Source organism: Panulirus ornatus, chromosome 1 (genome assembly GCF_036320965.1).
Source record: "Panulirus ornatus isolate Po-2019 chromosome 1, ASM3632096v1, whole genome shotgun sequence".
NCBI classification, from domain to species: domain Eukaryota; kingdom Metazoa; phylum Arthropoda; class Malacostraca; order Decapoda; family Palinuridae; genus Panulirus; species Panulirus ornatus.
The window spans coordinates 66,321,423-66,335,889 of NC_092224.1; the positions used below are offsets into that span (position 1 = coordinate 66,321,423).

The 14,467-nt window shown below is 44.7% G+C and overlaps 1 protein-coding gene across 1 annotated transcript in view; it reads left to right on the forward strand.

Annotated features, from left to right (window-relative positions):
- Positions 1 to 13,276, forward strand: part of Mip (Myoinhibiting peptide precursor) — a 342,027-nt gene extending 328,751 nt beyond the window's left edge. The window contains exons 11-12 of the mRNA XM_071663053.1: positions 3,806 to 3,913; positions 11,925 to 13,276. Coding sequence (XP_071519154.1) covers positions 3,806 to 3,913; positions 11,925 to 11,959 — 143 coding nt within the window. The 3' untranslated portion in view covers positions 11,960 to 13,276. The remainder of the gene's footprint in view (positions 1 to 3,805; positions 3,914 to 11,924) is intronic.
- The last annotated feature ends 1,191 nt before the right edge of the window (positions 13,277 to 14,467 follow it).

Sequence of the window (14,467 nt, forward strand, 5' to 3'; positions counted from 1 at the left end):
TGGAACTGATGGTAGGGAGTAGGAGCACATGCAAGGATGAGAGAGAGAGAGAGAGAGAGAGAGAGAGAGAGAGAGAGAGAGGGCAGGGTCGTTTGTGAAGCATGGGAGTTATATCAGGTAAAATCCAGTACGGTTTCCAAGGTAATGAGAATAATACTCCGTCATTTCCCTCACTCTCTGCTGGACACAGAGCCGCGCTGATACGGTTAAGCCTATTCACTGTACCACTAAATGGCTAATCTCACAAAGAGAAGGGGGTAGCAGAGGGTGTTGATAACCTCTCTCTCTCTCTCTCTCTCTCTCTCTCTCTCTCTCTCTCTCTCTCTCTCTCTCTCTCTCTCTCTCTCTCTCTCTCTCAAACGAAAACAAAATGTTGCAGATTTGATTTCAATCGTACCAGTAGAGTCTCGGCCCATTACGCACTCTCCTAACCTGAGAAATGCGCGTAATGAGCTGACACTGTATTGAACCTCCAAAAAGTACGGTTCTGTGATGCCATGAGTGTTGTGTGTATGGGCAAGTGTGCGTGATCACTGTGCGTGATCACTGTTTCCGAGGAGAGAGTTCTACTCTCGCGTTGTCCCACTTCTTAACTTCTATAAATGTACCATATCTTCACTCCAATGCATGTACACACACACACACACACACACACACACACACACACACACACACACACACACACACACACAACACACACACCCTAGCCTATGCCTAGAGCCCATTTTATCGACCAGCCCCCTAAGGGATGATGAACAGCGGGTTGGACTGTGGACCGGCTGCCATGACCAGGATTTGAACTTGTGCGGGTTTGATCCAAGCGACCGTGCATGTGTGACAGCCAAGAGCGTAAATGAATAAACAAAAAAATAACGGATAATTGGATATAGGCAGCCATCTGTCTGAAAATACACAATTATGGTATCACAAATATCACAGAGCTGGGAGGTCATAGTGGCAACGAGTTAAATGATCACACACGAGCTTAAGATCAGGGGTGGGTTAGATATTTCCACACTTTGGATAAGCACATGAGAGAGGTACATTTAGACAGACAGGCTGGCAAGTATACAAGGATGTTTATGGAGTCGAATTTATATTTCATACATTACGAACTAGACTGAACATTAAATGATGAATTGTTACAAGTAATACAGGAGTTTACATATCACGTAGCCTAACAGTAAACTTGTTACAGTAATACAGTTTACATATCACGTAGCCTTACTAACACGAAACCCAACTGCTCACTAGTATAGCTATGCACCCGTTCATGGATTGTTTATCACGTCCACAATGGTAGGTATGGGACTGTTCTTATGTCTGTCTGCTCGAGCTCAGGTGACGAACGAGGGCGGTCCCTGATGAGAAGGGCGTCGGAAGAGGAGGAGGAGGAGGAGGCCTCGGTGACGGGAGTGTGTCAACAGTTTATTGCCAAACTGCCGTGTGAGCCGCCCGTGTTGGCTAAGGCAGTGGACAGGTTCAACGAAATGAGAGCCTCCTGGCGGATGGTGTAAGAAGGGCACGATCCTTTTATTTAATCTTTCTGGCTTGTCCCTCTGTGTAGCTGTTAATGGAGAGAACCAAGCTGGCTTTTTATTCTACCTAACCCTTCGAGGACAATGGCACGACCTCTGAGCACGGTCCTATAACAACATGGGTATGACGACCCGGGTCGCACCTTCGTACGCAAGGGTCACTGCCATAGCGCTCAGGGGATCGAAACCTATGTGCCTAAGAGGTTAACTGCGTGTCATATAATGGTATGGCGACTCTGTATACCTGCCTACAGACATTATCCCACTGTCATATAATGTATGGCAACGGTTCAGGTGCCTCGGCATAATTACGTAGAGGGTGTCAGAGTAGATGTACGTGTTGGGACACCACTGTTAGAAACGCTTATTTGTGGTAATAGGAATAAGAGTGTTCGGGAGCACCAGATGCTGTGCTGGCTGCTAACCTCCTCAATACGGAGAGTCCCGCGTGGGCCTCCACGTTATGTGAGGGAGACAGAGTTATATACACTGGCTCGGCGACATTATCAGAGGAAGTAATCTACTGCAGTGGCAACAGTGTAAGGGGGGGGGGGGGGGGGGACTATCATTTGCTGTTGTGGCACCAGTGTAAAAAGGGCTTAGGGTGTGGAACGTCACGTACCGCTGTAGGAACAGTATCAGATGAAGACATATACGCTGTTGATGCTACAGTGTGTCATTCACTGCGCTGTGACAACAGTGCATGAAGAGGGTCGTGTCCTGTTACAGCACGAACGCATGAATGACAATCTAATAAATGAAGGGGCACGACATGTACGAGTGTGGCAACAGTGTGTGTGTGTGTGTGTGTGTGTGTGTGAGTGTGTGGGAGGAGAGAGAGAGAGAGAGAGAGAGAGAGAGAGAGAGAGAGAGAGAGAGAGAGAGAGAGAGAGAGAGAGAGAGAGAGAGATCTGGGAACGTTAAGGTTATCCCGTTGCGGCCGCCGGCGCCGTTTATAACGATTACGAAACCGTTTTTCAATTTCCTGCAATCAAAAGTTTTAATTTGGTAATTGCGCCGCAGAAACACACTGATGACCTGGCGGTCCGGGGGTTCCTTGGCTCGCGAGAGAACATGTACATACGTCTGGCTCCTGGAATGATATACATATATATATACATATATATATATGTGTGTGTGTGTGTGTGTGTGTGTGTGTGTGTGTGTGTGTGTGTGTGTGTGTGTGTGGTGGGGCAGGCTACCGTTTATCGAACGGTCCCGAGAGAAGGATGAGCAGCTGGGTTGGCTGTGGACCGACTGCCACTTCCGGGAATCGAACCCGGGAGGGCCCGTGCGTGACTCGTATGAGGTCAGGAGCCAAAACAACATGGAAACCCATAAAGCGACGAAAAACATACGCATATAATCATGCAAACCTTGGCGCTCTCTTATGAGTTTCCTGGAGGACCAAGTCTGCGCTCCAGACAGAAGCAGGATAACAGACTCCTTTAAGAGGGAGAATCATCTACAACGCTGAACTCTTTTCCGTCCGCTGAGGATGAAGCGTCCTTGTTCGATGGTGACTTCTCGTTGGCCGAGTTACCAACTGCAGGCGAGGTCAGCCAACCACTGTTCTCCAGTCCCCTCAGCCCTAACAAATACAACAATAACAAAACACAAACGGGGAAATAACCCGACAAGGACTAAGCAACCGACCTCCCAAACTAAGCAACCGACCTCCCAAACTAAGCAACCGACCTCCCAACTCAGTCTTGAACTCCAAAGCACCAGAACACCCATCAGAAACCACACTCCCCAGACAGACACGGATCACACCCTCACGCTTACGGTTTCTACATCAGCTGCGCCACAAGAATATAAACATTGTTTCAACATATCCCAAGACCCTTCATGCCCACGATGCAGCGGGTAAAGATACCTTTGGGCCTTCCACCAGCAGGTGACACTCCAAGGAGTGACCATGTTCTCTCTAGTGAATACCTTCACTGGATAACAGTGAACGTGTTTCGAGTGAATATCTTCCCTGGATAACAGTGAACATGTTCTTTCCTTTACAACATAACATTAAGGATGTTCACTTATCTATCAGGTCCTGGCAGTGTCACTCAGCTGCATACATGAGTGTTGCTGTGTGACGTGAGAATAAAAGCTATCCCTTCCACTGTGCGTTATGACGCATGCCAACCACACATCCAGCAACTGAGCAGCTGTATGAGGAACAAACAATGGTCCTACTGCGGTAGACATATATAAACAACTTCCTCTCCTCCAGCAGACGTCAGTTAACATTGTCCCTCCTCCGGCAGGTACGTGGGGCAAGCGCAGCCCAGATTGGAACAGCTTGAGGGGCGCCTGGGGCAAGCGTGCCCCCGACTGGACACAATTCCGTGGATCCTGGGGCAAGAGGGCTGCAGGTAAGTCGTCTTTGTGGTATCATCACACTAATACCGCTGTCTGCGTCAAGAGGACCCTTCATATTCCATTTTAATAGGAAATAAACATGTTTTTGAGCCTCTATGTTTTCAATGTATGTCATATATATATATATATATATATATATATATATATATATATATATATATATATATATATATATATATATAATCTGTGTGTGTGTGTGTGTGTGTGGACGCGAGACGTGTGCCACAGATAAAAACATACTGAAGAGAGTGGATAAAATGGATATGGAATGCTTGAGGACACTATATGATGGCGTGATGAGGGTAGGTTAAGAAGGTACTGTGGTGCTATGGAGAGGATGTGTGAGAGTGTCAAATGGCGTGATGACATGGTCTGCATGTAAGGAAAGGATAAGTGAGGAGAGGCATATATATTACTGATCTGGAGAAGTCATAAGATAGACTTGATAGAGATGCTCTGTGGAAGGTATTTAGAATATATGATGTGGGAGGCAAGTTGCTAGAAGCAGTGAAAAGTTTTCATCGAGGATGTAAGGCATGTGTACGTGTAGGAAGAGAGGAAAGTGATTGGTTCTCAGTGAATGTCGGTCTACGGCAGGGGTGCGTGAAGTCTCCATGGTTGTTTTATTTGTTTATGGATGGGGTTGTTATGGAGGTGAATGCAAGAGTTTTGGAGAGAGGGGCAAGTACGCAGTCTGCTGTGGATGAAAGAGCTTGGGAAGTGAGTCAGTTGTTATTCGCTGATGATACAGCGCTGGTGGCTGATTCGGGTGAGAAACTGCAGAAGCTGGTGACTGAGTTTGGTAAAGTGTGTGAAAGAAGAAACCTGAGAGTAAATGTCAATAAGAACAAGGTTATTAGGTACATTAGGGTTGAGGGTCAAGTCAATTGGGAGGTAAGTTTGAATGGAGAAAAACTGGAGGAAGTGAAGTGTTTTAGATATATGGGAGTGGATTTGGCAGCGGATGAAACCATGAAAGCGGAGGTGAGTCACAGGGTGGGGGAGGGGGTGAAATTTCAAGGAGAGTTGAAAAATGTGTGGAAGACGAGAACGTTACCTCGGAAAGCAAAAAAGGGGATGTTTGAAGGAATAGTGGTTCCAACAATGTTATATGGTTGCGAGGCGTGGGCTACAGATAGAGTTGTGCGGAGGAGGGCGAATGTGTTGGAAATGAGATGTCTGAGGGCAATATGTGGTGGTGTGATCGAGTAAGTAATGAAAGGGTAAGAGAGATGTGTGGTAATAAAAAGAGTGTGGTTATGATAGCAGAAAAGGGTGTTTTGAAATGGTTTGGTCACATAAGAGAGAATGGGTGAGGAAAGATTGACAAAGAGGATATATGTGTCAGAGGTGGAGGGAACGAGAAGTGGGAGACCAAATTGGAAGTGGAAAGATGGAGTGAAAAATATTTTGAGCGATCGGGGCCTGATCATGCAGGAGGGTGAAAGGCGTGTAAGGAATAGAGTGAATTGGAACGACGTGGTATACCGGGGTCGACGTGCTGTCAATGGATTAAACCAGGGCATGTGAAGCGTCTGGGGTAAGCCATGGAAAATTTTGTGGGGTCTGGATGTGGAAAGGGAGCTGTGGTTTCGGTGCATTATACATGACAGCTAGAGACTGAGTGTGAATGAATGTGGCCTTTGTTGTCTTTTCCTAGCACTACCTCGCGCGCATGCCGGGGGGGGGGGGGTCATTTCATGTGTGGCGGGGTGGCGACGAGAATGAATAAAGGCTGCAAGTATGAATAATGTACATGTGTATATATGTCTGTGTATGTATATATCTGTATACGTTGAAATGTATAGGTATGTATATGTGCGTGTGTGGAAGTGTATGTATATACATGTGTATGTGGATGGGTTGGGCCATTCTTTCGTCTGTTTCCTTGCGCTACCTCGCTATATATATATATATATATATATATATATATATATATATATATATATATATATATATATATATATATATATTACTGAAAGCATTTTGTCCATTTTCTCTCTTCACTATTGTTCCATCTTCTCCCGGGAATATCCCATCAACTACTCACAGACTCACGTGTTGTCAGTAATGATAAGACATGTCAACACTGCTCCCAAATTCATTTTCTTCTGAAAACTTTTCTTACGTTTTTCATGGATCAATTTGTGAGCGCATTTCTCACGTCACCAGATCACCTAGAATATTGTGTTTGGTGTCAAGATGTAGAGAAACCAGAGCAGCTTAATTATTCTGAAGGTCTTTTATGGGGTCACTGGCCACACAAACCAATCCTTTATCCAACCGACATCGACCCGTTCAACTTGGTGTCCAAAGATAGACTGGCTATCACAGTCTATCAACATACAACCTTTTCTCACTTTGTGGTATATTTTACTTTCTTCCGAGTTATATCTCTCGAGGTGATTTCAACGACAATGAGGAAGTAATCCATGGGTCTGGTTCATTAGCTTGCTTGCCGTTGACATCATTCGGAGGGCGATTCTTATCTCCAAAGTATATCTCTTTTCATCGGCGTAACTCTCACCCATCCCGCATCCTTCTCAGTGCTGTTAAGACCAGACCACCACGTTTGGACCTTGTGGTCTGTATGGCCCGTGTATCTGACGTCCACTGGTTATTAGAGGCAATTATTCGTCCTCCCACTGACATTGAAGCGTTCGATATTCCCATGATAAAGGAAACTTGTCACCGATGATATAAAAAAGCGCGTGAGTTACATGTTATCAGGTGTGAAAGACGGCGAGAAACTTTATAGGCCGAGTTCCAGCAGCCCAAGTGTATACGAGGCAGAGAAGGAAAGACAGAGGAATCCGCCAGGGAGGGGAAACATGGCAGCAACGGCGGGGCTGGCTCACTGCGCCGATATCCCTCCTCCCGGCACCCGGGCAGTAGTGTTCCGCTACCTGCTGCCCACCAACGACACACACACACACACACACACACACACAGAGAGAGAGAGAGAGAGAGAGAGAGAGAGAGAGAGAGAGAGAGGTGGTGAAGGTGCTAGGAGCGATGAAGAATAAGTGGAAAGAACGTTATCTCGGAGAGCAAAGATGGATGTTTGAAGGAATAATAGTTACAACAATATTATGTGACCGTGATCCATGGGCTATGCTGTGGAGAGGAGGGTGGATGTGTTGGAAAGGAAATGTTTGAGGACAATATGTGGTGTGAGGTGGTTCGATCGAGTAAGTAATGAAAGAGTACAAGAGATGTGTGGTAACAAAGAGTGTGGTTCAGAGAGCAGATGAGGGTGTGCTGAAATGGTCTGGACATATGGAAGAATGGGTAAGGAAAAGGTTGACAAAGAGGATATATGTATCAGACAGAGGTGGAGGGAACAAGGAGAAGCGGGAGACCAAACTGGAGGTGGAAGATTCTGTGCGATCGGGGCCTGAAAATGCAGAAGGGTGAAAGGCGTGCACGAAATTGAGTGAATTGGAACGATGTGGTAAAGTGGGGTCGACGTAGCGTACTGAACGTGAAGCGTCAAGGGTAAACCATGGAAAGGTCCGTGAGGTCTGGTTGTGGATTGGGAAGTGTGGTCTCGATGCAGTACACATGATAGCTAGAGAATGGATGCAGCGGATGCGGCCTTTCTTTGTCTGTTCCTGACGCTGACACGCTAACGCGGGAAACGGCAATCAAGTGTGTGTGTGTGTGTGTGTGTGTGTGTGTGTGTGTGTGTGTAATAACAACAACGAGGCAGCGAACGTCGTGTCAGTTGAGCCGTCTAGCTTCGGGGATTAAGTATGCTGATCGTTGGTGCGTTTAAAGAAATGACCAGAACTGACGATACACATGGAATGAAAAAAAAAAGATAACCGATAACGAAAACGTTGTTACCAAGTTCGTTTAACCATTTAAACGAACTAAATTCCTCGTGTGTAGTATTGCTGAAAAGGCTCATGATGATTATCACCACGTTCTTCGGAAGAAAATGGTTCATGAAGTCATGGAAACAGAGCAATGAAAAAAAAAAAAAAACACTGTCATTTATGGTGCGTTTCCTGAGAAGGTGACTCATGTCAAGAGAAAGGAACGTAAATGACTCGTTCAGTATCCATGAGGAGCGATCCGCATCATCGACATGACCGGAAAACCGGTTCACCCTGAAATTACCAGCGAGCTATGTAACATTGAGCGTGAAATCGTCAGCTAGCACGCGAGAACATCATGTCTGGGACATTATTTCTAAACCTGACTTACATCTTGGTAACAAGTGATCACGTCAGAGGGAGGAGCCGAAGCTCCCTCCCTGAAGGAGTAACGTCGCTGTGGGAGGAGCCGAGGCTCCGTGACGGAGGAGATCTCCAGGGCATATCATTGACTGCCTCCAGCAGTCACACATGCGTACTGTATCTGTGCATCACCTTATGCTCACTAACACACATGAGTCTTAATTCGTGCAAATGAAATACCTACCAAAATGTCACATAAGAATATCTCAAAGTATAACTGTCGCTGGTTCATAGCTTCCCCATTATTATATTTCATATTTTCTTTCTTTCTATTCAGCCATGCACTTGTAACTTGTCTGGGCGAGAACGTCATTCACGTCATAAATTTGACATACATCACATGATAAGAAAATCATCCTCGTGGCTGTTTGAACTGAAAAGCTATTCCAAATGTCTATCTACAATTTCACAGCGAACAGACACCATGTGTTCCAATGATGGAAAGGTGTATCAACATGGTACTGAGGACTGCCATGAAGACCACGACTGCACACAGCATCTCCTGTGGTCACTCTGCGTGGACAATCCTCGTTCGGTATCGTGCACACGTTCATAACTTATCCTTAAAAACTATAGAAAATATACGGTAACATCTGCATGTTGTAATACCTTCTCATCTAATATGAAAATATGGTGATACACCAGATGGTAAACGGGTACTCTACTCAACCAATGCCAGTTATCATTGGCGGTTTACTAAACAAAATACATAAAATTACATATGGTATCGTCGATCGAAATGTTTCTGGACTTCGTCCGCTCGAGGTCACACCGCGAGTGGAACGTCACCTTTGGCAAGGATGCATCATTGGATGTACGGTCTCGTCAGAGAACCTCTCACTCTAAAAGAGTCTACATTTCCCTGCTACTGGAAACAGCGCAGCCGTGGACTGCGGGAGCATATAAAAAGTTCCTGGGTACTACTAGGATTCTTTCATAGAAAATGCTTCTGGGGTAATCATAAATATTATAGAAAAATTTCAAATTACAATCGATAACCCACTGACCAAAATACATTAAATCATAGCTAGTGGTCCACTCGATAAAACGCCTTAGATTGCAACCGCAAGATACATCCGATCATAACCGATACGATGAAATTGGTATCTCTTTGTCCACTGCACAAACAGGAACGTAATAGCTCACGCCACAAGCTGGCATATAACTGATGACACACTCGTCAAAATCGAATATAAGTGACGGCCCACATAACAAGAAGTATCACCACCACACATCTGCAAGGACATGCAAGTGTATGCAGCTGGACAGAAAGCTTTGTGTGAACTTCAGTTCTTCATTACTGACTGGAGGGATTGGGGGGGGGGAGGGGGAATGGGGGAGGAAGAATTCGCCTGGAATTTGTTGGAGGTTTGTTAAGAGTGCGGTGAGGAAGAGGAGAGGAGAAAATAGAGGAGGAGGAGGAGGTAAATGGTCTCGGGGTTATCGACCCAGGTGCCCCACTGACTAGAACACATGTTCCACTCAACGAAACACAAGGAAAATGTGAACCAGAAGAGTATCTGCAGATGACGAATAATCTCCCACTCTTTATGGTGTATTACCTGTAGACCTAGGCTTCAGTGCCTCCATAACGGGATCTCCGCCTCCAAAGATGGTCAGTTGGAAGGGAGAAAAAAAAATATACTCTGTATAGAAAACGATATTAGGGCTAAAAGGAGAGATCCTGCACAGAGAGAAGCGAATCAAGGTGCTCCTACGGCCGATGGTTCGAGAAGCCCACAAAAGTTGATGCCGAGTTCACTGCTAATGAAATCGTGTGTGAGCAGCCATACAGATCCCGTACGTGGCTTCCGTGGGATCTATTCTCGGGATTGTCGTGGGATTATTTGTTAATCCTCACCAGAAATATTGGGGGTATACTTCATCCCACTGTGGGTCTGTACATAACATGTATTGATTCCGCAACTAATTAAATGTTACGTGTGTTATACAACGGCAACCCCGCCTCAAGGTTACATCGTGGTAGGAAAGGTACCTTTAGTGAGGCTATGTCACAGAGTATTCTCGTCAAAGAACTTCTCTGCAAAAGTGTCTACATTTCCCTGCCACAGGAGGCAGCACAGCCCTGGTCTTCAGAAGCCATCAAAAAGAGAACCTGGGTAACACCAGGACTCTCTCACAGAAACTGAAAATAGTGTAATTATTATCATCATTATCATTATTATAATCAATATTTACGTTGAAGGCTCCAGTCACGGACAGGAGTCAACATTACGGCCGGGTCTTAACTGAAATATAAGATTATGAAAGGGAAAAAGAAGAGGCAAGAGGAAGTAATTACGAATTTTGGAGAATATAAAACAAGTCTTTTAAAATGTACTAGGTCACAGTTACTGGGAAAGACATGAGAAGATAGTGTGTTCCAAAGCTTGGAGATGAGGAAACACACAATTATCAAAACGGCCCACCCTCGAGTTACCAGGTGCCACAGTAATCATGTGACGCAGCAGCTTGCCAAGTATTTCGTGGCTTATTTAGTGGTGATGGCACACAAGCATCCAGCTTTCCGGAGTAAAAAGCACAGTAATATCTATAGAAGAAAGAAAGTGAACCAAAACTGCAGCGTAAGGCAGGCGGGTCAAGTCTTAAAGTTAGCCTAGGACAGTTTATAAGTCGGACCGCTTTCGACTCAACTCTGTCAAGTAAGGATACAGAGCTAGAACCACCCCAGATGTGAGAGCAGTACTCCACACAAGGATGGATCAATCTTTAGTATAAACGGAACAATTGTTTGGAAAAATGGAAATTTCGACATCTAAACAAGACTTCCAGTTTCTTTTAGAGGCAGATTTAACTATTTCCGTAATGTGGGGTTTCCCAGATATAGTGGATGTTACAGTAATAACAGGTATGTTCATCGAGTCAAGAGGTGGAATTACAGAACCGTCAAAGGAGAGAGGAAAGTTGTGAGGAGTTTTCGAGAGGAGGATGGGTAGAAACTGGGTCTTGGAGGCCTTAAACCGAGATATCGTGTGCAGAAATGAGGGATGTGGAGGAATGCAGTGTTAAGTCGTCAGCGTATGAGTGCATTTGGTTTATTTGTAGAATGGAAATCTTTCATAAAAAGGAGAAAAAGTGAAGGAGACAAGAGAGAACCATGAGGGACACCACTGTTCGTGGAGAAAGGGGAAGAGGCTGATTCTTCAAAAACCATGGAAAGATATCGGCCAGAGATGAAAAGAAATAAGAAAGATCAAAGAGAGGGAGGGAATGCCATTCGGTAATCCATGGCCATCACATCCAACAACATACGTACACACAGCTTAGAAAAGAAATCCTTACATTTCAACGTGACATAATATGACAAAAGGACGAACAAATCTGAGATCATACCTACTTCTTAAAGTTGACAGTTGATCATTCTGAGAACTGTCGTTCACTGGTGTAAAGATCGTTTTTGTGCTGAGATTACATCATGTCGTCCATTTGTCATGTCACGCGTAATCTTCCTCACATCTACACTGATTACCTTCTGGTCATCTCTACACCTCATCATCCTCGCGCGCGCGCGCGTGTGTGTGTGTGTGTGTGTGTGTGTGTGTGTGTGTGTGTGTGTGTGTGTGTGTGTGCGCGCGCGCGCTCGCTAGGGATGCCAGTGCCATGTCCAGCACAGGGTGACCCATGTGCAACTATTGTGTAGTGGGCTGAGTGGATGTGTGCGTGTGCTGTGCAAAATATCACGAACACCTTCATCCTACGTACATTCAGCACCTGATCTTGTATTCACTTTCCATTTCAGATGACATGAGCGAGACTGCGGTCCACCAGGCTTAGACGAAGCGACCTACCTCGTCCTGCCACTACCGTGAGGCACTTCGCTAGAGTGGTCTCATATAGAGTCTTCATTGTACCCTCGTGAGCATCTGTGGCCCTTACTGTCAACGGGCAGCTCTACCTCTAGCTCTCTCTCTCTCTCTGGCTGCTCTAGCTCTGCCTGGCAGCTCGACCTATGGCTCTGTCAGCAAGCTCGACCTCCGGTTTTGCCTGGCAGCTCGACCAAGTCTTCTCACTCCCCCTGCACCACATCTGTACACCTGCTGCCGTGTGCAACTTCCCAGGCCACGCTCGCATCTGTAATGTCACTGTGTTTCATATACATGTATACATACGTACATACATGCATACATCCATATTTATATACATATACATAATTCTCCTGATTAGGAAGCGTGATGAGAGTTCTTTTTTTTTTTTTTTTGGTCATCAGAAAATCTTGTTTCTCCTTTGCGTGAGCTACTGTTATGTGAAGTATGTGACTGACAATACTCAATGTTAACCAATTCAGTGAATACTCAGTATACACACTTAGTATCCGTCTATAAACGAGTTTATAGTCTGAAAGAGGAAGAAAATAAATATAAAAAAGGACGTTCCTAAAAGGTTAATAGTATATTTTATGTGATTCCAAAATGATTTTCTTGTTTTGTACTATATCATTATGTATCTTGGTTAGCGAGTGTTGATTGTGGCGTGTTGTCTTATACCCGATGTACATTTGTGTGTGACGCTTCACTGAAGACTGTGAGGAGATGGCAAGAATGTTACGGGTGACGGTGACGACTATATGAACAATGAAGCATTATCTTCGCAGCACTGTTTGGGGGTGGGAAAAAAAATATATATATATATATATATATATATATAAATATAAATAATCTCTATCTTTATTAACTGTAGAAAAATAAAATGATTACACGTCTTGAAAGACTCACGTACCACAATGAAATTCCATGTCACATGACCAGTGATTCATATGACAGAAAAGAAGATGAAACTGACTGATATTTTTGTGTCTGTATTTTAGTTACGATAGATAATGGCATCAATCGTGTTCCCTGCAGAGTTTCCTTATACAGCGTTCCAATCTGTGTTGTATAAGCGCTCAGAACACAGTGGCAAGGGGGTCTGCACGGAGTGCTGATGGAGAAGCCGTCGTCAGACGTAGCAGAGGCTAATACCGGTATTCTGTGCCCACACAACAGAGAAATTCCCCACCAGGAGAGAAGAAAAAACAAAAAAATGCAACTATGATCATACTTCTGGAAGTAAATGTGTGTAAAAGTGCCGTCATTAAAATGCTGCACATATCAATCCAACTGTGTTTTATTCCAAAGCTTCCCCCCCCCCCCCCCATGTTGGTTCCAAACCTGTGTTGTGGTGTTACCACTAAGGTTACGCCAGAGGCAGGATCCAGACGACGCGAACTGTTTTCAGAAGTTCCGATCGTAAGACGAATAACGTACAAATTTCCGGTATGAATTGTCGTACAACATACTTTATACATCTATCTCTGTTTACGTCATGTCAAAAGAGGGTAAGATAGCTTAGTTTAAACTCTTTCACTGTGATTATGGAAGTTGTAGATGCAAGACGGTTACAAAAGAGTGCAAGAGAAATAGGGTACGCGACTTAAACAGATTGGGAACCAAAGATCTGTTTCTTTATTTGATTATATGTACAAGTATATGTTCATTGCATGATGGACAAGCACGAACCACGGGTGTGTGCGTCTCTCCAGAAAGGGTAGGGACATCAAAGCAGCTGAAAATCACACTAAAAGCAGCGTGGATGAACACCTGCAGGGAAAGCAACTACTCTAGAGTGTGTGAGTGCAAGTTTTCCCTCCGTCAGCAGTTAAGAGGACCAACCACAAGATATAACTGATGATAGAGGAAAAAAGAGACAGACCGCTGCATTGATCATGTGACATCAGCTGTCTGTGTCCTAGCGCCAGGTATGTGTGTGTCAGGGTACAGCCTACTGCACTATCTCGAATCAACATCCTCCTCCACGTACTTTTAGACTGGGGGGGTAGCTATCAAACATACACTCGCCAGCATCAACAGATACAGACTGGCCAATGAGGAGAAAAAAGAACATGGGAAGACATTAGGCTATCTGTAAAGATAACGCAATGCAGTGAATAACAACTTCAAATGCTTTCACGGTGGAAGACACTGTGACCCTAGCACCCATAGGATGGAAGGTCTTGGAACTTATTATACTAGTCATACAACACACAGACCAATAAAGGCCCTTGACTTATACTGAGTCTCAAGGTCCTGATTAAGTTTCACCAACCGAGATTGACCATCGGTACAGATGCGCTTGACAAGCCATTTACATTGCTGATCAAGATGTCGGCTGGAGTACGTTAAATGTCCAAAGGAGATCGAAAGGATGCGTTGAGCTGTACAGACAAGTCTGGCCAATGTAGTTTGTATAAAACTGGAAAAGATAATCGGAAAACGAACGAATAACTAATTGAGAGAGACCCAACAT